Below are 27,008 nucleotides of genomic sequence, written 5' to 3'. Positions count from 1 at the left end.
GATTTTGAAATCTTCCACTGTACCAGACTGAATACTCTTGGTTATGATTACTGGTTTCTGCCTTGTGCCAAGTGACAACCTTCCCTCCCAAGACACCCATTCCCGTCCAACCTTCTGCAGGAGTTCCTCATCCAAGTCTCTCTTGCTTTTATTTGGGTTGATACCCAACGCTAACTCTGTTCCACTATTTATGTGCCTTTCATCCCTATCCCACAACACAAAGACATCTTGATTGCCCTGTTACAGTCCTGTAGACACTCACCATGCATAAAATTTCCTCTTTGTATTTACACGGGTTCTCAATAAGCTATTCAGAGTTCTTCGAAGGCATCGACAAGCAAACTCTGCCACAGCACCTCTCATTCCATATCTTGAGTGCTCACGCTTCCACTCTATGCTAAAGACTATGCCATGTTTTTAACGCTTCATTTTGTTCTACTATTGCTAGAACTAAGCTTTCTAAATGTTATACTTCCCTCTGTGGTCTTTCTGGTTACGCCATAACGCACTATATTACCACCAGAATTTTCCCCAAGTAACAAAAATTTTGAGATCCTTTAATCTCCTCACCTGCATGACTTCTATATCCCCAGTTTTTATTAATTCAGATTTGTCTCTCCAATGGCCTTACTCCAAATACATTCAGTGCTGCTGGCCTGTCCCTCATCTTCTAGAAATTATCTGCCCCACTTCCCAGAACTGCAACGCTACCTGTGAAATACAAGCTGGCTGTTTATCTTCTGCAGTCATCTCGGCCAGATTTTTCACTATCTAGTTCATGATTAGTCATTAAAAAAGAAAAAAGGAGTATAACCATGTCAATCTCCTGCTTTAATAAATCACCCTGAATGTTACTGAAAACACCCTGTATGTGATATCAGCCACTTTTCCAGGGAAAATGCAATTCTCTAACGTTACCCTTATATATGATCTGGAAAAACTGACAGCAGAGAACTGCAAAGGCTGCTTTTTGAGACAGGTATGCTTGCTGTATCTCACACTTATTTTAGTAAAACACAGATACTAAAAATGGAAAGTTGTCCACTTGGGAATTGGTGGGGAAGAAAAAGCAGGAAACAAGATTCAAAATAAAATACAAGTTTCTAAGGTAATTGTGAAGACATATGAGAAGACAAGGGGAAAGAACAACAGGTTCATGTGCTAAGGCATAATCTGTGATTGAATAAATTTTCCTTGTGACATCGCCGGAGTAAACCACATCTCTAGAGTCAATTCGTCAATTTAAAACCTGTGAACTGCCAAAGTAGCAGACAATCAAAAGAGCAACGCAACGTCAGAAGAATAAGTGCACGGCTTGCAAGCCTTAGCATCACTGTTTCCTCAAAAACATACCCTCACACAGAGCATAGACGTACAGAGTAGCTCATAGAATGACGATCAGTGATGTCAAAAATCTAAGAAGGCTTTTTGTACATTGAAACAACATTTTCACTTTTTAAAAAATTTATTTTATTTTTAGATTCGCACACACATTATCTAGCTTAACTCCACTTACCTGACATTAATCATAGTCTGGAAGAGACTTGGGACAGTTGCACGATCCATCCTCTTGTTCAGACCAGAGCCAAGTGTACCCTCATCACTTCACTCAAATGTTTATTTGCTCTTTAAGACGCCCAATGACAGACTCCAAATCTTGCCCAGACCATTTATTTGAGTGCCTCCCTGGCCTTACAGAAACAGGTACTTTCCCATCTCCTCACTTGCATCCTCCTTACTACTCATGACTTCCTGTCCTGCTTTTCACAGACATGGAAAGCAGATCATCTCCCTTTTCTCTTTACCAAAAGTTATCGATAAAGCAAAACTTGTCCTCCTCTTCAACCCTTCTTCCAGCCATTTTTTGACTAAACGATACCAAATAATTCAATCTGTCCCCACCAGTTAAGTTCTAAAGGCTACTGATCACCCTCATTGCCCTACTCCAGGCTCCCCTGAATTGGTCCACTTGTTGGAGGCAACAAATGAGGGTTTTAACAAAAACCACAATTCAGTACATAGACCATACTTTGTCCAAGGTTGTGTCAAGCATGGCAAGTTAAGTCTTCCATGCCCTCTTACTCAGGTGGAAACTCTGTTAAGCAATGGCTCAGCAGAAGCTAAAAGGACAAGTTCCTCCTGCTCCTACAGCTTCTCACAGTGATAGGGAAGTGAGTAATGGAAACGAACCAGCGGAGACCACAGGGAGAGGTTTCAGAAGGATTCTGGTGATAACCAGCATCTCTGGAAAGAGGAAGGGGAGACACAGGCAGGCTTTCACAGCAAGGACTCCACTTTAACTGTGGGGAAGACTGAAAAGGATATGGACTCACAGCACTGTGGAAGGAAGTAAAGTATGATAATTTGGTGATTCCGGGAAAAACAGAATACCACCAAGAGCTGTGTGTAACAAATTTTGGAAATGCTGAAGCACTCTGGTCTACTCCAGCACAATGAGGCAAAGCAATAAACAGCAGTGTTATGGGCTTGTTTGCTTTTATGGATCTGTATGAGGAACAAAGCTAAATAAAAATTCATTTCAGATCCTCAGGAAAACAGTCTGTTAAATTTAAATATCCTGCAGAGAGGAAAAAGTGGGATCAGCCTTGGTTCTGGGGAGTCAAGAGGTCACAAATCTCATCTACCCCAGGGTGCCTCCTGGAGGTGAAAGTTGGAGACCTGACAACTGACAGAAAAGCTCAAAAGCTGATGGGCACTGCACAGGGGGTCCAGGCAAGCCTGCCAGGGAATGTCTGGCAGAAGGCATCCAAACAAGAGTCATTGCTGTGCTTCAGTCTCATCACCCAACAACAGCACAGTGGTGGGAGATGGTTTTGCACCTCTTCTGGGAGGACCTGAACCTTCCTCCCAGAAAACTGCAATCATCCATTTCCATCTTGTGTTTTGAACCAGAGCAAGACACCATGGTACAGAATCTGAAGCGCTGGGGAAAGAGTGACCTCTGAGCTGGTACAGGGAGTGCTGTGCAGTACAAAACCAGACAACACCCCACAGAGCCTCCATGCACTGTACTGCCATGTGACATGAGGGAGGCTCGGACACGCACTCCCAGCAGGAGCCCAGGAAAGTTGCAGCTCCTTTGCAAGGCTGGCAACCAAGGGTGTTATGCCGTGAATGGTACGATGGAGAGTCCAGCAGATAAAACAGGGAAGTCTGGAGTTCAGCAGACCCACGCCAAAAGCCTGAAAGGCTGTTCCGGAGCAAAGACAAATGTTGCTGGCAGCTGGGCGCTTGCAGAAGGCAGAGTTGGAACCAGGAAAACTTGCAAAAACAAAGCATGAACCTGATTAGGAGTTTGATCAAGGACTGCTGGATGTGAGCTGTGTGCTTTCAGACCAGTGCAGTGCGCCTTCTCGAGCTGCCTTCACATATGAAATAAAATCATCAGCCAAATGCCAAGTATAAGGACGTACTTTCAATATTGCTTTTAACTGATGCCCGAGAGATTACTCTGACATTACCAGTCCTCTTCAAAATTCTACATTTTTAATCATCATTCACAAATAGTTTCTTAATAGTTGTAGCGAGTGACTGTTCTCAATTATCTATAATCACAGAACCATTTAGATTAGAAAAGACCTTTAAGATCATTGAGTCCAACCATTAACCCAACATTGTCGAGTCCATCACTAAACTATGTCTCTAAGCACCAGATCTACACGTTTTCTGAACCCTTCCAAGGACAGTGATTCCACCCCTTCCCTGCTACAATGCTTGACAGCCCTTTTGGTGAAGATATTTTTCCTAATATCCAATCTAAACATCCTATTCGTGAGGATGGTTCAAGCTGAAAAGTTACTGGCTCACACTGAGAGCAGGGCAAGAGCAGTATAACATGGAAGATGGACAAAAGAACAGGAAAAGTTCATTGCTGAACACACTGGTTGCTACAAGATCTTAAGCAGTATGACTCACTTTTTTTTCTTTTTCTCTTTTTTTTTTTAAATATATTCATGGGGCGTGGGGTGGTGATGCATACCAATGATAATCTAGACACTGGCAGCTACAAGTACCACAACTAAGTTGCCCAGTTAAAATGCAAGAAAAATTTACAACATTTGCTTCACAAAACCCACAAATTACTTTAATATACTGCTGATAGAAATTTCTTGGAAGAACTGACACAAACTCAGCTGAATGCTCAAGTTAAAAAGAATATTGACTAGATTCCCTCAGAAGAAAATGCTACATAATAAATGTAAATAAAAATGCATTAAAGTTAATGGCATTTCAAAATACTTTGCAGTTAAAGCCTAAATGAAAACATAAAAATTAAACATACATACACCAAGTTGCTTGTGTCTTACACAGAGGGGTTTATTTTCCTTTAAAATTTATGAAATCTTGGTTAGCAGAAATGTTTAAAGAAAACCAAGAGGATGCATTTTTGCTGTATTTAATTTTTTCTTAGTTTTCAGTTTTCGAATACTCAGATTTTCCCTCTTCCTTTTCTCCCTCTTGCTTTCTTTTTTTCTCAAAAAGATAAGAACAATGATAATAAAAGCCACATAAGCTCCAGTAACTGAAAATAATACTGCAGTCTTAAATCCCTACTAGTATGAGTTATTAAACAGAAAACAGAAAGCTGGCAAAAAGGTGAAGTACTGTATCTTATTACTGATTCTCTCATTTAACCTGTTTTTCAGATTATTGAAATATTTTAATGTATAAAAAATAAGGGTATCTGCAAGTGAAGACTACAAATCACACACAGCATGTTGTGCATGAAGTGTCTTACATATGTAAATGTATGCAGACCCAAGACTCAGATTTCACAGGCAATCTCTCCAGACAGAATGATGAACTATGTAATTTGCAAGGTGAAATCTATTTTATGTCCCTTTGAGATCCAAAGGGTCCTTCAGCAAGCTGCTTCTTACTGTTGTGGGAGACCAGTTCTGGTGACTCTCAGTAGTGTTTCATATGGGAGTTGAAGCAGGAAGGGACTGCAATTCCGCATGGTACTGACCCTTCCCCACTTTCCATCCCCTCTGCACACATGGGACATCACACGGTAGAAGAGGGATCTTCTCTGATCACGCAGCAGAAGAGGGAGGGATGCCTGGTTATTACATCACATTAGAAGGGCAAAGACCAACCTTCCAACCCAAAGGGGGTGGTGGTCCCCTCAAGTGACACCCTATGAATCATTTCCGTTCTCCAGGCTTCAGCATAGAGCGTGGCACACAGCAGGAACGACACCAGGAGGCTCTGTGCCACCCTGGCTGCAACGCGATACATCCCAGGGACTGCTGCCTTAGGGGATGTTGCTGGTGGTGGCATAAGACACCATGCTGAGCATCAGTGTGGGACTGGGGGTCTCACCATGACACACCCCCCAAGCGTTACCATGGGGACAGACACAACTAAGGAACAGCAGCATGAGGTGGGAGTCAGATGAAAATGTCTCGTGCGAAAGCGAGAGACTCGCCAAATCCGATCACAGTGTATGCTGGAAGAAACTTCCCAATTCGTGAAGCCATTCTGGTCCATAATTAACTGAAAATTAATTACAGAATCTTGAAAAGAGCAGAAACCAAAAATGGGCCAGCATACCTTCATAGTGCAGTTGCTCACTCTGAATCTCTTCCAATAATTAAGCCTAGCATATGTCACTGGAGTTAAAAAAAAAAAGGTAACAAAACAACAAACAAAACACGATTCCCAAAAAAGTTTGAGCCCTACTTGCTGAAGGGGTATGTCTGTCTGTAGTGCACACACATACTTTCTAGAATGAGGAGTATGATTTAACATGATACTTGGCAACTTCAGCTTTGCAGAAATTACAGGTTGCAGATGCTTCTTATAAAATCAAAACAAAAATTGAGAAAATAAGATAATTAGGTAAATTATTTGCTGACTTGATGAATAATTTTCTAAAGATTATTAAAGGATATAAGAGCTTGGAAAACACTCCAATTTTTCAACAAACAAAAGGAGGAGGTAAACAATAAAACTGCCAAATTATTTTGGCTGAGCATTCATGAAAAGGTGTATTTTGTATTACTGTATTGCATATATTTTTTTACAAGGTGCTTAATCATGGCATGCTGCCACCTATCAAAATAGTCTTTTTTTTTAATTTAGAAAAAATTTTAGCATGCTGGGAAGTAGAAGATATGCCATCAAAACAAACCTGTAAGACTTTGACAGAGTACGAAAGCACTCTATTTTACTGTTTTAAAAATATTGAGAAAGAGCATTATCAAAAGAGAAAAGAAAAAAAAACCCTAAGAAAAAGATCAGCAGATTAATCAGAAATAGTGCAAAAATCTGCTGCAGGAAACATGGAAACACTATTTCCGATTTCCAGTTTTCCATTACGGAGATTAGTATCTTCAGTAACAGTAGGAAGACAATCTCGAACTGTCAAATTAAAAAATGTGCTTCATAACCCCCCCTATTTCAGTAACTGGGAGGAGCTGGGTAGGTGGCAGCCTGGGGTCTTAAGACTCCCACCTGCACATGGCAAGGGTGGCAAAGGAGAGCCAAGTTCCTTTCCAGCCTAAGGGAGACAAAGCCTTGTTCCCTAAGGTAGCATTTCTTTTTGATCAACTGGAGGCTGTTTTTTTTTTTTCTTTTTTAAAGAAGTGGATAAAACATCATAGTTACATACAAATGGAAAATAAATGTCCATAGCTTCAGCAGTTTGCACACATTTCAGCCCTGAGCTATGCTGATGACCCTTTTGCATAATACCTTACTCTATTTCTCACAAATCAAAGCACATTGGCACCTCTGATACGGTTTGGGGTTTATGTTTACATGTGCTTCCCTTTGGAGGATGAGAGCTTAACTCAGATCTACTGCACAGAGAGCACAGCACCGTGCAGTGTAACACAGCTACTGTTACAGTACTGTACTACAAAGAGGACTTAAACTGCATTTATAAATTCAGTTTTCTCCAGCTCCTTACTGATCACACAGCCTAAAATACTTGCCCATTTTGCCTGTAAGTCCAAGGTAGAAACTGGTAAAAGCCCATTTTCACTGGAGTAATGTATATTCTTGGCAAAACTAGGCTGACTACATGAAACTACAATCCACAATGTAACTTCATAATAATACAACCATACTCATTCTATTCAAGTTAATTATGAAAAAATTTAATATCAAACCTTGGAATTTTATATGAACATTAGTGTTTTCAAGTACCCATTAATACCTCTTCTTGTCATTTCCACCTCCGCTGATCATCACCATATCAGAAACCCCTTGCACACAGAAGGTCCCAAAACTAAGCTTGAGATGCCGCGGATGTCCAGTGCAGAGCTCACCACCAGAGACAGATGGTCTAAGCAGTAAAAGTCCTTAAACTATCAGCATTTCCTGCCAGAGCTGGACTGGTTCAAAGGCTGCTGGGAGGTCCATCAGCATGATTTGGCAGCCCCTGGGGTTCTCATTCTCTAAACAGTAATGGTGTCTCTGGGGTGCAGGGGCTTTACTTCTCCCTGGCAGCCTCTCCCTCTGCCTCCAACCTGCCCTTTCCATCCTCAACCACACAGAAGGCACTGCACTGACACCCAGGACCATTTCCCCACTATCTCATTCAAGGCAGTGATTGGAAAGACCTTCTCATGCCATTTTAGCTCCTTTATGTGGCATAAAGGGGTCAAATCAGGAGTGATAATTTCACCTTCAGTTTCTCTATGTGATGAAAATCACCAAAACAGTTAAACTGTAAAGCTCAACCACGTGCTAGCTGTACACTGCAGAGGCAGACCTGGCCTTCCAGATCATAGAATCACTGAGGTTGGGAAAAGACCTCTAAGACCATCAAGTCCAACCATTAACCCAGCACTGTCAAGCCCATCTCTCAACCATGTCCCAAAGTGCCACATCTATGCATTTTTTTAACACTTCCAGGGATGGTGATTCCACTGTTTTCCTGGGCAACCCATTCCAGTGTCTGACCACCCTTTCAGTGAAGACATTGTTCCTGATATCCTATATAGATGTCACCTGGCACAACCTGAGGCCATTTCTTCTCATCCTCTCATTTGTTACTTGAGACAAGAGACTGACACCCACTTTGCTACAATCTCCTTTCAGGTAATTGTAGAGAGTGATAAGGTCTCCTCTAAACCTCCTTTTCTTGAGGTTAAACACCCCCAACTCCCTCAGCCACTCCTCATCAGATCTGTGCTCCAGACCTTTCACCAGCTCCCTTGCCCTTCTCTGGACACACTCTAGCACCTCAATGTCCTTCTGGTAGTGAGGGACCCAAAAACTGCATTTAAGGCACATCACTATTTACAATTTCCAGCAGTCTACCAAGCTCCAACACAAGGGAAGATTTTTCAATGCATTTCTCATTTATAGCATTCCAGTCAATATAAGGAAAAAAAAAAAAAAAGGCAACCCACTGTAGCAAAGTTTCTCTCCTGCCTTGCTTTTTTGCAGAGGATGCTGCACGAGCACGTCTTTCAAAACACACCAGGACATCACAGTGATGAACTAATGACACTGCAGACAAAGTGTCATGTGCTGCTGTTTCGGAAGGTTATCAAGTCCAATGGCAGCCCTGTGTTTTGCTGAAGGTCTAAGCACATATAGATCTTGTAGGAGCTCCACTGGTGCTGCACAGGGCACATCCAGGGAGGAGGCCCTGCACCAGCTGCTGGTGGGAGGCAGTAACATTTCCAGCACTCCAGAGAGTTGACCTTCCTGCTCCACACATATTTTCAGTATTATTTTTTGGGATGAAGGAGCTACTATCACGGAGCTTCTGCTTCCTCAAACAAAGGTGCATTCTGTTTCCCCTCCTAGATTCAATAGTCCAGGTCAAAACCAAGGGAAAGCTGCCACCTCTCCAGGAGGCACACTGGGGCCCTGTTTTCCCTTGGGAAAAAGAAACAAGGTGCCTAGAGGGCAAGGCAGTATCTCAAAATTGGGAAAGGGGTTGAAAGAGATCTTAACAGGGCTACTCTCCCCAGAAAAGTAAGATGTGGCTTGTTTGAGTATTTCTGCCAGGAGACAAGACAGAAAAAGAAGTCTACAAGGAAGGAAGAGGTACCAGGCAGCAGGCAGGAACCAGGATTTTGCATATAACCTATGAAAGACAAGCAGCTAAATCTGTCTGTAGAACTAAACTCAGCTGCTAGGAGAATAGATCCAGAGGACAAAAAGCAAATTGTCAGATAGGAAATGATACAGGAAGAAATTAATATGTCCATGTTGTAATTTTCTGTACAGTGAAAACACTCTAAGGGAAAGGTCACACTGTGCATCCGATAAAGGACCTGCAACGGTATCCAAACCCCTGTTCACAGTCAACATAATAAGCATAAGAGTGGTGGGAAAAAGGGATGCATAATACCATTTGCTCAGATGATGGCTTGAAACATGATGCCCACTGAAGCACAGTCAGAAAGGTGTAGACATTGCAATTGAAGAATTAAAATAACAGAGAAAACTATTATAGATTTTGTTATCATACTCTTTTCAAAATACTTTTGAAAATTAATAAGAAAATTTTTTGCCTTTTTTTCTTGGCACATGAATGATGGAGTAACATCATCAAACTTATTGCATATCCTAACAGTTACAGAAATAAATCCACACAAATTCTGAATAAGCAATAAAAAAAGTTGAGAAGTTTCACCATGTGCTTCTTTGCTTTCATGCCGGTGTAAAATGTTTTTCAGAATTCAACAGAATGCTCGTCACAAAACAAAAAGCATGCAATACTTGAAACCTTAACACTTTTAGTTTATGACATTCCACTAAAATTACTGTCATCATAGAACATCCATTTTTCTTTTTTTTTTTCTGGGCCACAAAATACATATCTCCAAAACCCAATTTAGAATGACAATTGAGTTTATCAGCTGTTAAGCACTTCTTCAGGATAACTCCACCTTACACTTTTGAGATCATGCAGCTGCCAGAACTGTAAAAAGGCTGCACATTTCCACTGTTTTCGCCTAATCAAATTAAGAGACCAAACTATTAATATTCTGCTTACCTCCTAAATTCATTCCAGCTTGCAGACATTTCTGTAATCGACAGGCTGGGCAATTCTTCCTTCGAATCTTATCAATTATGCAGTCATTCCTTCCCGCACACAGGTAATTGTGCTGTCCTGAGTGAACCAAAAATAAAATGCATTATTAGAGGATATATTTACATAATTCCAATTTGTTCTTCTCTGCTGTTTTGCAGTCATTTAAAGATTCTTATTAATGAAGATATTTCAAATTTCATTCTTTAGCCTTTCCAAATGATCTTGGTGAGTTGTCACAGGTCTTTACTAGGAGCATCTCTTCTTTTCAATTCAGGAAAAAGTTTTGGTGTGTCACTCTCAAGAGAGATCTCATTACCTTTTTTTTCTACATAATACTGGAGTTTTTCTTTTAGTGAAAAACAAGCAATTAGTTTGAGCTTTTTCAAATCTTTTTACATGTGCTGTATCACAAAGCACTCTGACAACTCTGAACTTTGGTATATTCTCATGCTCAGGAAGTTGAGGATATAAAGCAGAAATGCATAGCAGGGGTTAACTTTTCCAGTATATTCCACTCTCTTCAACCAGTTCACCAAGTAATTGATTGCTGATTTAATCAGTTACTTTCTATATAGCTGAAGGTTTCTGAATGGTTTACCAAAACAGGCTTAAATCACAACTGTATTATTTCATTTCTGTAAAGCCCCACAGAAGCACTCCTGAAGAAACAGCAGGTATTTAATGCACAACATTTAGCAGAAAGGAAATACATGGCAACCAGGGAAATAAGCTGGCATTTGAGAGCTTGGAGACTCAAAAGGCATTTCACTCCATGGGAGGAACAGAGGTGGAGCAAACGGATGCAGTGCCTCAAGCAAGGGCACTCCCATGTGGACTTTTCAAAGCTCGGTGCTTGAATTTGATGCAGAAGAATAAAGGAAGCCAGGAAGGGTTGGTGTAGTGTGACAGCAGAAGTGAGAGGAGAAGATTATTTTAGGCGCCTTGATCCAGAGGTGGCACACAGGGATCTGGGGTGGCCAGAACAAATGTGCAGAAATGTGCAGAGTTGTGAAAATAATGCTAAAGTTGATGCCAATGACGGAAAGGAGCAGGAGTTGTAGGAGGGGAGGAGAAGCCCAGGCAGAGCTCAGGAGAAGAGCTGCATTGTAATGGGCAGGAGCCAATGTGTGTGGGGAGGGGGAGCAAAGATGTAGCCTGATACAGGGACAGAGTTGCTGTAGGACAAGAGGTATAAAATACGTCTGCCAAGATATTTTCCATAATACACATATGCTTCCTCAGGGAAGGACAAAGAGAATATTCATGGGACACAGGAGACCTGGCTTCTGTTTTGGGTTCTTTCAGGAATTTGCCTTAAAATTTCAGATAAGTCGTTTTATATCTCTGCACCTGACTTCCCTTCACCCTTACCCAATGTTATTTATCTAGACAATGAACTGAAGCTTGGCTGTTTCTTGAACCTCTTCACTGAGCACCTCCCACAAAGAAAAGCAATCTTACATAAGTAAACTAAGTGTTACTGTAGCATCACAAAGGTATCATCATTTAGATGATGCTTTAGATGTTTAAAGAACAAGCAGATGGGGAAATAAGGGTTTTATTAAGGGACTTTATCTAGCACTGTAACACAGATGAAAAACAATAAAACTTAGGCAAAATAATTAATGAGCCTTAAAATCAATAATACAGTGTAGTGACAGCACCAGTATCTATCAGCTGGTTTTTAAGCAGGCCTCCTAAACAAGAAAAACAAAGTTCTCATCTAATCACAAAATGAAAACCTGCTCATCAAACAATGTTTATTTTATGATGCGATCTATACAAAATCAGATACACATGAAAAGAGTCAACTTCATTCCTATTTGCATTTTTGCTCTGTACTGACTTGAGCACATCTCCCAAAGAACTATCATGCAGACAGCATGAAAACAACATTAAAGGAGAAAACAAAAGCATTTTAAATGATGATATACAGCATAAAGGTGTTTTATATGCCCCTAGAAATACTAGCATACTATCTTTTTTTGGGAGGGGGGGAGGAATGAGGGAAAAAACGGTTATTTTCTGCCAGGAATGCAGGTACAATTGCTCAGTGCTCGTACAATGTCCTTTGTACATCAGAGAGTACTGCAATACCATTTTTAGGTTTCCACAGGCGGGTGCAGGCTATTAATATGACAAGTCAGATCTAACACTGCAAAATGAACCCTATTGCAGAATAACCCTGAAAGCAGTTTGCTCTACAAAACTGTACACCTGTTAAATTAACATTTTTCACTATTGCTTTAAAAAGCTAATGGGTTTAATAAAAAGAAGTTAACATCTATGTTCTGCAGAATAATGACTTGGGTTGCATTCTTAAATATTGTGGAAATGCTTATTTGATTCATATACTGTCACTATGTAACTTTATAAGAAATATTCCCACGATAGCAAAATATTCCATAAGTCTCCCTTCAGATGATTTAGGTAGCCTTCAATTATTGCTTTCTGAACTATGAACTCTAGATCAGACAATTTCAGAAAACATAACTTAGCAAAGGTTCATCAATTTTTGAATCATGCACCTCTGAGTACTAACGTATGGTTCAAAATCTTGACAGAGTAGGTATCAGATTCTTATCTTTTGCTTTCCAAAAAGCAAACATCAACTACTCAATTTTTTTTAATTAAAAAAAAAAATTAAATAATCTCAGTCATCTTAAAGCTTACATTAATGGAAATAACTTGAAAACCCTTAAAAAAACCAGAACGGATCAACACTCCAGCAAACCCTCTATGCAGAGTACAGCTAAAAAAAAAAACCAGACAATTTTTCAGTTAAAAAGTTTGTCATCTGTAATGAAAAAAACAGTTTCAGATTTCCACGCAATCAAGTATGGTATGTTTAAAATAAAGTCAATTTTGTACAGTAAGTTAAAGCAAAGAGACTCATAATGAATCAGTACGTCCCATTTGTGTAGATTGCACCTCTCCAAGGCCCCTCAACTTCAGAATCAAACCAAAACCCCACATATCTGAAATTGATGCCGCACTCTTAAGACCTCTAGGGCTCTTCAGGATCTCAATGAGGTGATGGAGCCATCCTGAAAAGAGGGTGATATTCTTGTGGTGCTAGATCTCCAACTTTTTCAAGAGTTGTATCGATCTGCTTGGGCGGTTTGTGTTTAGCTAAATCCAGTTGTTCTTTTTATCCTGTTCAATCACCCACAAGTGGGCTGGAGAGTGACAGAGTAGGTATCGATTCTCATCTCCCATGTGCTAAATGCCTTAAGATGAAAGTAATTTTTATATACGCCATCATTAAGTGCACTTACATGAGCTAATTCCTGTTCCATCTAAAATACTGAGTTACAAAAGATGGGAGGAAAATTTTCTGTTCAAAATAAATAATGAATAGGTACTACACAGTTGCACACTAAGAAGAAAGGGAGATCTGTCCTGTTAGCAGTAGAGCTATAGGAAAATTGAAGTTTAGATCTTCCAGGTTATTGTGCCACTACATACAATGGAATGACACATCCAAATGTCCGCACAAAAACACTTTAATGTTTCTAACTCTCTCACCTCTGAAGACTCTCTAATTCCCTGTTTTTTATAGGCTTACAAAAGAAAACAAAAAGGAAGTAGTCATGAAATTCAGCCTTCCCTCTTACTGCATTTTCTTGAATAAGCAAAATTCAGCAGTAAAGGAGGGGAGAAAAGCAGCTGTTCTTATTCGGCCGATGAATGAGGCTACAGCAGAAGTTGTGCCTTTCCCCATTTTAAAACTCCATCACAGTGATTGAGCCACCAGTCCCAAAACTTGACTTGCTAAGATAAACTTATGTACATGTGCAGAGCACTGCTGCACTCTTCAAGGGCAGCCATACTTCCATACAGGTAAAGGCTGCAAAAAGAGCAGGATATAGATATTTCTTGTCAGTATAATTTCTGTTACTGTCTATGGTAAAATTAGAAAATTACAGAAATTTCTGAAACATTTCACACGTTTTATCTTCCTCCTAAAAATCCTTCCCCCCTCCCCCCCATGTTTTTGAAGTCAAAGTCAGGAACTGCAAGTCATTAACTAGTATTCTACATTTCTGCTCTCCTGTTAAAATAGCAACTACTATGATCAAACGTTAAATTTCGTAAGGAAAAAAGGTATAGTGCTGGAAGAGGATCCAAAGAATGTTTAACTCAAGCCCACTCATGGAAGCACAATAAGACTAGCTTCACAGTTCAGGCAGGGTTTTTCTCTTCTTTATATTTGTATTAAAATCTGAGGAAAGGTATTCTGCAACTTTCCCACAAGCCCCACATGATTAGGCTAGTGATTAGCCAAACTTGAAACTGGGTGGTTTTAACTTTAAATTTCACCCAAATGGGAATACTTTTTGCAACTGAAAGAGACGTTCGCACTTCCCCTAAGACATACACAGTAATAGATCACCACCTTCTCAGAACAATCTCCTGCCTATCAAAAGATTTATGTTCCCCATTTCTTTGCTGGACTAAACAAATCCAGTTCTCTCAATCTTTCCTCATAGGTCATGTTTTCTAAATCTGTCGTCATCCCTCTTATTCTGCTCCAGCTTCTTTCATAAAACAGAGAGCATTTTTCTTGCCGAGTTTCACCATCACTAAGGCCAATAAAATGGTTATTTCCTGCATCTTGCACACAACAGCCCTGCTAATGCAATCCTGGACCAGAGCTGGCCTTTGGCAATGGCATTAGGCTGTTGACTCATGCTCACTTGTGTGCCACTAACAACCAGCGCCTCTCCTGCGGCATCGCTGCCTTCCACGCGTTCTTTCCTGATTTTACCTGGGCAGGCAACTCTCTTTTTGCCCCTCTGCTAGAGCTACACACTCACTGCAAAAGCCAGTGAGAAAGGGAAGGAAAAAGTCCAAAATCCACTTTGCGTACAGGGTCTGAAACGGGAGCGTGCTTTTGGGTCCCAAGACAAAGACGTGATTGAGGAAGCCTCACAAAAGGGCAGGAAAGTGAGAAAACAGGAGTGGCAGCTGAGGACCAAATGAAGCAGAAGTAGTTTGAAAAAAACCTCAGCTTTTAAAATAGTATCTCACTGAAGCACATCAAAACGCATGTAAAATTTTCCTTCTTCCTCCACAATGAGAATTAATCCTTTGACTCAGAAAACTGCAGGCAAAATTGTCTTCTCCTTGCAGGCTGCCAGAAAGCCAAGCCTTCTTCCAGGGTTTGAGGAGGGAGGAGCTGGAAGCCACCTCCAGGCCCTGCTTTGCAGACCTGCAGTTAAGAGCTAGAATCCCTTTCAAAAGCAGCTTCCAGGCTGGAATAAGTGCTTAGTTTCTCCATATTTCCCAACTGGGAGGATTATCTCCACAATAATAATGAGATGCATAATATTTCTTATTTCTTAACACTGTCCCTTCCCTCTACCCACCAGACTGTCAGACTGCACGAGCCCAGCCTGTGCATCCCTTCCAACCTGAGCTACAGACCTTCCCTGCTAAAGGAAAGACAAAACAAACATGCTGCAGAAAATCACCAGGATTTTCTGAGGGAAGCCTCTCACCTCAAGAATATCTGGTCAGCAAACAGAACTTAACATCAGGTTTTTCTGCTTTCTTATATAGCCCAGATGAAGGGCTTTTCCTCTTATAGCAAGAAATCACATAATCTGTACATCCTAACTTCTTGTTTGTGCTCTCTGTGATGTGATGTGTTCCTTTCAGCCAGCTCCAAAACCCTCGCAGATTTTGTGGAACGGATGTTGCCTCTGTATCCATATAAGTTCTTTCAATTAATAAAAATAAACTATATCTACCCTTTAATGGCCAGTATTCAAACAAAATTACTGCTAAGACTTGCCACAACTATTTTCCATACACAGAAAAGGATTTCCTATTTGACAGGAGTTGTATCACACTATCAAGAAACAAACTGCATATACCTGAGGTTTTTATTTCCCCATCTGCAGCAGGCAGGTACTCTCAGATAGATCAGCATGATAAGCACGATGATGAATCTCTTTTCAAATTTCAGTTTTCACAAAGCCTCTATTTCTTGCAATTAAAAAAAAAAAGAAAATGCCTGCTAGTCAATGGAAATCAGAGCTGCATTTTCATTTCAAAGGCCCATTTGTTACACAGTTAAGGGAGTGTTTTCTGGTTTTTTTTTGTTTTCTTTTTTTTTTTTTTTAAGCAGTTGACAACTGCCCAGCAACAGCAGCCTATGTTTGCAGTCACTATTTTAGGCTACATCACATGTCAATTACATAACCTTGTTTTACTGCTCTTGAACTGGTTCGAACAACCTGGGAAACAGATTAGGGCAGTCCCTCCCAGCCCGCCATCCATCCACGTGCAACGGCGGGACCCGTCCCCCACCACCGCTCCAAAGGCTGCACCCACGGCGACTCCCTCTCTCCATAACTAGTTACTTATTGCTAGACCCACCTGAGACACTGGATAATTAACTTCCTCAGCTCTGTTTAAACCAGTCCAGTCTGACCACGGCAAACTAATAAACTTGATTTCTCATGCTGAGATTGATATGTAAATTCAGAATAGGCTTATAAATGCCACAGTCATGGTACAGAACGTAGATATGAACATTGCCCCTTCATTTTATACAGCAAATGCTCAGGGTTTGTATTTAAGATACTGAATCTCAGGGTTTCCCAAAATTCAGTCTGACTTCAGGGTCTATCTCCCTTATTACCACACAGCCTCTATCATCCCCAGACAACATGCTCTTTGGCTGCAGACAAAGGCTGATCTGACAATCACTCAAGTTGACAATACCGGTCTATTATTAACGTTATCACACTATGCTTATAGCATAGGTATAAACTAAACCCTTCCCTGAAACAAGAATTTAGAGCTTTACCTCCTTTATAATAAATTAGAGGCTTAATTAAAATTTGCTTTTACTTTGGCAAAATATTCATCACATCTGGGATATTTCCTGCTTGCTTCTCATTCTAAATTACCTTCTGCTACTTCAAGATCCCAAGATATCTTTCAGTTTCTTTATCCTTTTATCTTATTGGATTATTTTTTAGCTACCATTTTAATGATATTTTCCTAAGTCTCCTTACTTTCTACTCCCCCCTCCTTTTTCTTTCCTTCAATAAAATTTATTTTCCAACCATTTTCTTTACCTACTTTCATCTCCAAGACTTTTACCCCTCCCTTGTTCTATAAACTCTTTCTTCGGTCTTCACATTTACCTTCTAAATGTATTATTTCCTCCATTCAGTCAGTAACTGGTGATTTCATATTGTACATTTACAGTTTAGTAAAAGGTATGGCTACATCTGATTTAATATACCCAAGCAAAGTATACTAAAATTACTGATGACAGGGATAAAAACAGAGTGTTAACAGCACCATTTCCTGCAGGGTCTAGAAACCCCAGTTTGGGCCTATTTAAAAGCACAGGCACATCCGCTGGTGCTCACAGATGAACTACCAGAGCTTCCTCCAACAGTGACCACAGATATAAAGTTGATTCCCCTTTTTTCTGGAAGTGGAGCAAGGAGGGCTGTGTTCCCTGATGCTTAATACGCATAACACTTCCCAAATTACCATACTGTTATGCCCTTCCTATGTACACCAAAGAGCACAAACTCCAGTTTTCTGCCAGTTTTGAAATGGAGATTGTCTCCTGCTCCTTCACGTTCTCCTGAAACCTGCTTTCACACTGGGCTGAGACCAGGTTAACAAAAACAATTGGAATGGTCTGGTGATCCTGGCAAAGGAGACGAGAAGTCATCAAAATGGTTCTCACTCACTATTTTAAGCAGACTGAAAGGGCACCGATGAGAGGGATCAAGGAGGGAGAGGAAATTTGGCAAGGTAGCATGGGATGTAGCCCAAAAGAGGCTACTATTTTCTGCAGCAGGGATGAAACCTGCTAATGACAGCGAGACAAGTGACTGTGAAAGTATTTGTAAACATATCACATTTGAGGTCCATGTGCACATTTTCTTATGCCATGCTTAAAATACAATGCAGAATTTTGAAAACCCTCCAAGCCTGTGCCTGGTGCTCCAGCCATCCTGTTATCCAGACAGACTGAGCCACCACGACATGATATGCCCCCAACTGGTCCTGAAACCATCCCCAGGGCTCCCACTGTCGTCTCCACGAAAGGCAGAACTCATGCCAACCAGCCACATCAACAATCGGTCACAGAGGACAACCAGGGTCTCCTGAAATCCGAAAGAGCTAAGTAAGCTTCCGGTTCAGCTTGTTGGAAGTCTGAACACAACCACATGATGGACTATGAGATAATTCCCTTTTCATCTGGTCAGAGAAATGCTGAATGATGCTAGACAGCACAGAAAAGGAATAGGAAAAGTATCTGATCTTTGCAAAGCATTTCCGATTCAGTGAGATCACACAGCACTGGAAATTTGTTTAGAAGGAAAACCAAGGAAAAATATCTACAAATACCAGAATAATCCTGTTATTGAAAGAAATCATTTTGTTTCTGTTTTGAAACTAGTTTTCAGTTCAATTGCTCTTGATTTTAGATTATAATGGATACAGTGATACCGAGAGTGAGAATTAGAGCTTTAGAGGATGTTGTTTTGACAAAAATCACACATCAAATGCTTTACAGCATTTTCTCTCACAGCAAGTTTCCAAATTTCCACTTTAGTTTAAATTTTAACTGAATATTTTTGAAGTCTTTAGATATTGTTATCTGCAGAGTAGTGCATGTGACAGAGATCATGTTGCATGCATGATGTATACTTTTTCTTTCCCATGCTAAAAATCTGATAAGGCATTCCTGACATGCTACAAATTTCAATGCACTTTAGTGGAAAATTTCAACGTACAGGAGACGGTCTAAGAAGTCTGGAAAGACTTTTTAAATAAGCATCATGCAAAAATCTTAAATTGCAACTGAAATGCCCTTCTGCTTTTGCTGATAAAAAGTGGCCAACCAATCTGCTACATTCACATACGCTCTACAAATAGAGGTAGTAACCTGCTCTACAAATAGCTCACTGTTACAACTGGATTTCAGGAAGTACACAGTGTAAAATCAGATTTGTGTGAAACACCAAGTTCATTCAAGGAAATGCTTGAGAGGGTGTGGGGGGCGTATTCTGGAATATGGAGTGCTAATTCATAATGTAAGGATTTCTGAATGACTCTACGGCTCCCTGAGCCATGATCGTGAATACTATACTGAAAATATTCACCTCTATAAAATTATTTGTATTTGTAAGCATACGAGGCTGAAGCCTGTTACCCTCTATTCATTCCTTCAAACTGCTTAGTTTGCTGCACCATCCTGCTGATACTTTCACGTATCAAAATGTCTTTGCAGCAATAATACAGAACAGGCAAACTAAGAGAGAACTTCTTGTAGGACAGACACAAAAATAAGATGCACGACATTATTCTGTGTTTTTTCAACTCGATTTTATAATTTGCAATTCAAGGCTGACTCCACTAAGATGCATGCTATTTATATAAGATATTACTAGAAAAATAGGCAGTTTGTTTCACAAAGTAAAACTTTCCACAACTCTTGATCTCCGTGAAAAAATGTTCTGTTAATTTTTTTTTTACACTAGCTACCCTTTGGTTTCTGCAAACATTCTGAAGCTCAACTCTGCTATGTTCTCGCATTTAGCATGCTCAGCAGATCATAAATTTTATTCTGTGTGAATGACACATTATCTTCAAAGCATATTTTTCTCTTGCATTTTTCATGTACAGTTTACTACAGCTCAGTCTGGAAATATGCTAAATTTATAATAATGAATATTATTATGTATAATAGCAGCAATTTAAAATATTGCCAGCACATACGTTGACAAATATTTTCTTCTAGAACCCTGGTCAGTAATAATTTTTTTTTAAAGGCTGCAAGCAATACTATCACAACAGAGCCTTTTAGAAGAATCTCTTGAGATCCCAAAGACAGAAATGTTGACCAAAGTAATATCAGATGCTCACCAAAGTGAACTTAAAAGTTCTCTGCACTTGTTTGTTGACTTTCTGAGAAGGGGTCTGTTTTACTCTTTGCAATAGGTACTTGTCTGCCTATTTATTTTCTCCTTTTTCTCTCTCCATTTGCTTGTTTTTATCAGGAAAATCAGCTCTCTGTTATCCAGATGAATCTGAAGAAATACTCAGAAGGAAGAGGATTAGAGGATAGTAGAAAGAAGATCTGACAATTATAATGAAATTTCACAGTATGTTTACTGTTAAAATACTATAACAACCTAAAACAAAAGGTGTAAATTAAGTAGCAGAAAGGGTATTACACCAATTATGATTGCTATTTCCATCTTTAACTGGATGAGCAGGATTTTCCAAGTACCACTCCCCAAAGCAGGAACAGAATTTCAGGGTTGGGGAGCCACAGGCCCTTGTCCACAAAACCCCTGAACAGGACCTGGAAACATCTCCTTCACCCTTTCCTTACTCATCCAACCTCCAGAGGCTGAGTAAAGTATCACAGAGCAGCAAAAATACCGATGAATCAAAGGTTTGCCTAATTATCCCAAATTTTATTGGAGATGATCTCATGAGTGATACCCCCAGGACCCCCTTCAGCCAGGGATGCTGGATCTGACACCTCGGCCGTGGCACCAGCACCAGAGTGACCTCAAAGCAAGAGCAAAGCTTGCCTTTCAGTGGCAGCTGCCACACTGGGTGCCAGACCCACTCCTGCCTTACTGCACCTTTTCAACAGGAATTGCAATTTGCTTTGCCACAGAAATATATCAAGCAGTGACCTTTCATAGCAGAATCATTCTAGGTCCTGAGCAACTGAAGCCATAGATTACTTGATCTGCATCTGACATTTTTGACACATATAAAGTTGCCACAGGAAGTTAAAAACAAATAGACTAGTCATCTTCTTTTAAAGCACACAAAACTTTTCAGACACATAATTCATATGCCCAGAGTGGTACCTTGAAGGGATCAGACTTTCTTTTCATTATAAGGGAATGGATATTCAGGTAAAATTGAATATGAGAAATTTCAGCCCAAATGATGTCAGCCACCGAAAACAAAACTGAAAAAAAGGGGCATAGGACCACAGGAAAAAAAGGTACCTTGAGGCATAAATACAATACCACCAAGACATAAATCCAATTTTTTTATTCTGCTTTCAAAGATCATTCTGCTGAATTGCTGCAATTGTTGTTTCAAAATGTGTTGTGCTCGGTGAAAATTAAACAATTAATATTTAATTTATATCCAGGATTCACCCCTGGATTAGGGTAGCTGCCCCTCCACGTTATGGATCCTTACCCCTTGCATTCAATACATTTAAGAAAAACAAAACAGAAAACTCCTCAGCCTATTCACAATTAATTTTGTAATGGGCAGGTCTGAACACAGATTTCTTAGAGTTCTAGTTCAATTTTCATAATTAAAATCCTTGCAGTGCCGAGCAGATTGGATTCATTTTAGTTTCCTGAAAGTAGCTATTTAATACAAACTCACGTGAACTGAAATGTCATTGCTTACAAGAAGTGTATCAACAGCACAAAAATACTTTGGATTAATCTTCAGAAAATACAGCAATTTTCTCATTAAAGGGACAGGAGCCAGCCACTGCCAGGGCCCAGTTTCTTCAGCAACAGCTGTTGGATCTAAGGCTTGCAAGAGAGATCAGTGAAGGAGAGGGATAATGAGGGTGGTGGTCACTTGGTGTAAAGCCATAGCATGAGCTTAACCACAGTTTCTCGTGGTTGCCAATGTATTTTTGTATTCTATAAATTGTGGGTTTCACTACTGGCATCAAAAGCAATTGTTTTATCTTGGGAAAATGATAGTGACTAAAGGCAAAATCCACTTGTCTGAAACACATTTTGTAAGAAAAAAAAATTATAAAATTTGCACTAAGAAAAAGGAAATTTTAAAAAGGTTGCTAACATAAAAAAACCAATCTGCCTTCTACTTATGCCAGATTTCCTTGTGACGTATTGCATCCCAATTTATAATTATGAGTGGATAATCCAGTTCTATGCTTTTCCTTATACATTCCAAATTTGCTAGGCTCTGTTTTGCCATCTTCAGAAGTAACTTTGAAACTGCCAGGCAACAGCATTAAAAACCTCCCTGAAAAGGTACACTGAAAACACACGAAGAAAAGATCAAAATGAAAATTAAAAGCAGATGCACTTTATGTACTAAAAGGTTTTTCCACTTTGATAAGTGAATTATAATGAAGTGTGGCACCATGTTTCATACAATTCATTAATCCAGTCCCACTTATTTACACTCTGAAACAGCATAATGATTTCAATGTTGGAGCACAGCCAAAACTCACATGCAGAAATAATTAAGAAGTTATGTGGAAAGATTGGTCTTCGCTGGTTTTCAGGGGGTTTCCAAAGAGAGAGACTGACTTTCAGTTAACCAGAAGACCAAAGTTAAAGTAGCTGTAACACGAGACAAAGTGCAGAAGAGGATCACAGCAAAGCTTCCCCTCTGAAAGAGGCAAAGCATCATCCCCATGGGTTTTCTAGGGCTGCCTGAAGGTCCACACTTTCTCCTGTGCTAGTGTTTTTGGTAAGGCAAAGTTGAAACTAGTCCAAAGAGTACAAAGCCATTTATACCTGTACAGTCAAGGAGAAGACACTGCAGGATAGGAGTGACAGTGCTTTACCTCTGTTTTTCCCAAGGTTAGATGTCTACACCAAGTAAAAGAGGAAATCAGGCCATCAGTGTACGAAATCCACCATTTCTTTTCAGAAAAATATAGTGCTGGTTGGCAGTTCCCTCCTGGGCACAGCATACTCCTGCTGCCTCTAGGAGCATCCTTACCCCTTGTAGTTCCAAGGTAATGGTCCCTGAAGATGTTGATCCACCCAGCAGGTCACGAATACTTACTTTAAAGGGTGAAGTACGCGAATATGGAAACACTGTTGGGAGATGCACCCATGCAGAAAATGTATTTTATTTATTCAGTGATGTGCAATGCCCAGTTCATTTTAACCACTACATTTCTCATCCACTAACCTCTCTTTACTCCTATTCCTCACCTGAAAAAGCTGTTTATACAGCGAGTAAGAAATCTAGAATCCACTTCATTGTTATCATCTGGCAAGATTTACGAGATGAAAAGACCCTACACCAATTCTGTCATTAGGAATTTCTTCAGCAAATTCCTACTGAGAATAAGTGACAGCCAGATTCAAACAGTTTATCACACCGTGAAGATATCCTGTGAAGTATCAGCGGGACTACTGCTTATTTTGATCTTTTCATTGGAAGTAGGAAGAAAGGAGGAGGAGTTGCCAGCATAAGTATGGAGAGAAAAATAATACAAAAGGGTGTAGTGAAACTGGAAGCAAAGACAGGAAACAAATAATAAAATTGCAGTTGGAAAAAATGCTACGGCATATACCAAGAGAGAAATCCAAAATAAAGAGTTAACAACAAGGCACAGTAACAACGCAAAATTTGGAAAGCATCACCATCAAAAGACACCTAGGAATGAGAGGATAATCTGCATGTAAGAAGCAATGCGGCAGAGGAGAATTAAGTGCCAATAATACCCCTGGCTCTTTCTGTAGAATCATTACACAGTGGAGCAGCCTGGCATGGCAGTGCTCTCTTCATGCATTTCTTTTGCAGCCACACCTGGAATATTGTATGCAGTTCAGGCACTTCATTACTGGAAGATATAAACAAACTGGAGGAAGTCCAGAGAAGTGGAACGGAAATGATTAGAAGCCAGAGGGACTGATTTACCAAGAAAATTTAAAGTAGCCCTTTGCCCGCCTGTAACTTCTCCGATAATTAGAGAGGGGAAATGATAACAGCCTAGTTCAAGTCTCCAGTCACGTGCTTTAAGCCCTTTTGCCTTGGGCACCTAAGCATGTGCCTAGTTTTAAGAATGCAGAGTACACAAAATTTTTGACCTGATGACGAGAATAAGATTAAGGAAGAAAAAAAAAAAATTTAGGCTACATACCAGTGAAATCCTCACAGGAATTAATTATGACTAAATGAGCTACCATAAAAGATGGAGATTGCATTTCACATTTTACTGTTAAGAGTGAAAAGAGTTATTCACATCTAAAATTTATTTTCCATGAAACAACAGGACTGTTCAACATAAACAGTGTTACCCATGTACACAAGACTTTGCCACAAACATATAGCATCAAGTTAATCTGCCCAGGTAAAGAGATATGATTAGGTAAACATTTTTACCCCAGACTGTGTAAGCCAGATGGAATGGTTCTGAAAAATAACAAATTATATCCCAGCAGGAAAGTAACTGGATTCACCTAGCTCTTCACACACTGACATTGCTGGGAAGTGATTTTTAGGAAGGCAGCATTTTATATAACTGTTGAGCTGTCAGCAGGGCTCTACTGAAAGACACTTTAAAAGTCATGTAGTGATTGCCAGAGCCTGATCCAGGGAACAGGCGATTACCATTCACACACGTTTTGTATGTCACCTGGGAAAAACTCCTCAAAACAACCAACCACAAAAAAACCCCAAAAAATCCCCAAACCAAAAAAAAAAAGCCCAGCTGCAGACAGCCTGCAAACAACCCTGCTGGGATGTAGCCTGCTATATAATCCCCAAACAACGTTCCAGACCAATGCCATGTTTGGGCCCATAGGATTCCCAAGCCTCTCAACCGATAGACAAGGCCTCCCAGAAACATTACTTAAAGGTAACCCTGTGCCCCCACTCCTCATCCCAAGCCCCCTAGTTTGGTCTTAAAATCACTTCTTGATGCTCCAAATAAGCAAAGTTCATAGTTCCACTCTGGAGAAATACCCAGGACAGATTCTTAGATCATAAATGGGGAGGAAAAAAAAATCAGCTATGGAAGGCAAAAGAGAGGTCTGCAGTGTTTTCTGAAAAGTCAGCATTTGTTAGTAAAATTATGTTGGATATGCATACCTGAATAGCATGCTAGCCTGGGCTTTTGTTTCTGCAGCAATGCAAGCTTTGCAACATTTTTATAATTCAACATTTTTCTGCAACCTACATTTAGACTTATGAGAATGAGATAAGAACTGGTACAAAGTCAACAGGTCTCAGCTTCAGTGCATCAGTGCCTTGATTTTATATTATTTTTTTTTTTTGTATGGACTTAATGCAATACAGTTTTAAAGGTTTGGTAGAAGGTAAAATGACTGTGGTTGATCATTGCTTTCACTACTTACAAAGTGGTACCTATAAGCCTGAGAGTACTACTCCAGGGACTTTTTTCCTCCATTCTTTGTACAGTGTACGTCGAAATGAGTCTGCAAATTGTTTGAAATCTGTCAAAAACCAAATTATCATCAGTGAATATGGTAGGTCTACATATAGTTAAGGTTGCCTGACACTTCTCATTTTAAGACCTCATTTTCTATTGCTTATAACTTATAACCACACATTAGCAGTTCCGGCTGAAATTTTCCATGCTGTATGTCTGCCTCAGGCTGAATTTTATTTTGCGAGTATAAGAATGTATCAGCTAGAAGCCCCAAGCTTGGTGCAAAGTAAGTTTGTGAATAAGGGTAGGGAGGAACATGTTGGTTTTCTCCCGTGTTACATATTTCACAGACATATTTGAGAAGCTCAAGAGCCTTCACACTTTGAGACAGACCCTTTGAAGCATCACTGCTCTGATACCACAGATGTGCCTTTTGCCATCTCATACATTATCACTTAAAATTATAACGGATCACAGTATAAAATACTGAAAAGTTGCAGTTTGTACGTGATATGATTTGCAAAGGTTTTGGTGGAGGTTGGCTGCCAACCTCCAAAGTTCCCTTCAGCAAAGAGCATGGACCAGGGCAGGGGGTCTGAGCTGAGCTAGTGCTCCAGGCACCTCTTCCATGTGCCAGGCAATGCTTTGGCACAGGGACTCCACGCAGAAAATCCCCATCACGCTCTCAAGATGCAGCAAGGGAAAATCTTGGAGGAAAGAGGAATAAGGCACAGGTTGCAAAAGCAAAGGGAAGCAAAGAGTAAGGCAAAAAATAAGTGTCTACTAAATGCATTGAGCCTGATCTGTCACGCCCACAACTTGATTCTTCTGAGTGTTTAGGATTTTTAAAAGAGTTTGATTTCCAAAGAGGCTGACTACCCTCAGCTTGGGGTATTGGTCTCCATGTGAGGTAACTGGAGCCAGGTGCCCGTGCTCCCAGTTCTGCTGCACACAACTCCAGCTCTGCCCACAAGCTTTCGTGGTCCCTGGGACTTCATTTGCTGAGCCTGTCTGAGTGGGGAGGACCAAAACAGCCTGATGCCATGCCCTGCTGCTCTCTGTAAGCACAGGGAAAACAGCTAATGGCAGCCATAGAAACTTAAGGATGCAAGACAGACCTCAAGAATCACTGTTTGGCCCCCAGGTGACTTCTAACAGAAGTAACCCCCAGGGTACTTCTACATGGCCTCACAGTGGTCTATCATGTGCTGCTGTAGTAGGCGAGTGCTACACCAAGGAAGGGATGTTCCCCCACATATCCCATTTCACCTCTCCCACTTCGACCCATGTGCTCCTGAGAAGAGCAGAAGGCATTACAGCAGTTCCACAGTACTTGATATGCTGTGCTTGTACAGGAGACTGCAAAATTTCCCTCATAATCTGAAGTTCAGCTTTAGAAGTTAAAAAAAATAACCTTAGAAAATGTGACAACCACTGACTTTTAATTTACGTTCTCTACTTTATTAAAACTTTGCAGGAAGAGGAAATGGGATTTTAAGATCCTAACCACTGATCAGAGTAGCTCTGTAGGAGCAGGCTCTGTGCTCCCACTCCTGCTGTGCAGTTCCAGCCTGTCCCCACACCTCTGGCTGGGAGGCAGAGCCAAGCACACCCTATAGCTGAGGGGGGGCAGAGGAATGTGGGCTCTCTCCCAGGGCACACTCCCTGCCCAGCCCTTTCAAGTAGGGGATAACTTCTGCCCACTAGCCAGCAAGGCCATCCACCACAGCAGCAAGAGTGATATCCCATTTATGGGAAGCCTGCACAAACCAAAATCAGTAGTAAAACTACAAACCTGAGAAAAAGAAAATTAGAAGTATCCTTTCATGTGAATTT

At 40.4% G+C, this 27,008-nt stretch overlaps 1 protein-coding gene across 4 annotated transcripts in view; it reads right to left on the bottom strand.

The window, feature by feature from the left end:
• NR3C2 (nuclear receptor subfamily 3 group C member 2) overlaps positions 1 to 27,008 on the bottom strand; it is a 204,410-nt gene that overhangs the window by 45,232 nt on the left and 132,170 nt on the right. For all 4 annotated transcript variants that reach the window (XM_032684671.1, XM_032684670.1, XM_032684672.1 and 1 more), the window contains one exon: positions 9,989 to 10,105. In XM_032684671.1, coding sequence (XP_032540562.1) covers positions 9,989 to 10,105 — 117 coding nt within the window. The remainder of the gene's footprint in view (positions 1 to 9,988; positions 10,106 to 27,008) is intronic.

Source organism: Chiroxiphia lanceolata, chromosome 4 (assembly GCF_009829145.1).
Source record: "Chiroxiphia lanceolata isolate bChiLan1 chromosome 4, bChiLan1.pri, whole genome shotgun sequence".
Lineage (NCBI taxonomy): Eukaryota > Metazoa > Chordata > Aves > Passeriformes > Pipridae > Chiroxiphia > Chiroxiphia lanceolata.
Note: the sequence above shows the minus strand (reverse complement) of the source record. Positions and strands in the feature narration are given on the sequence as shown.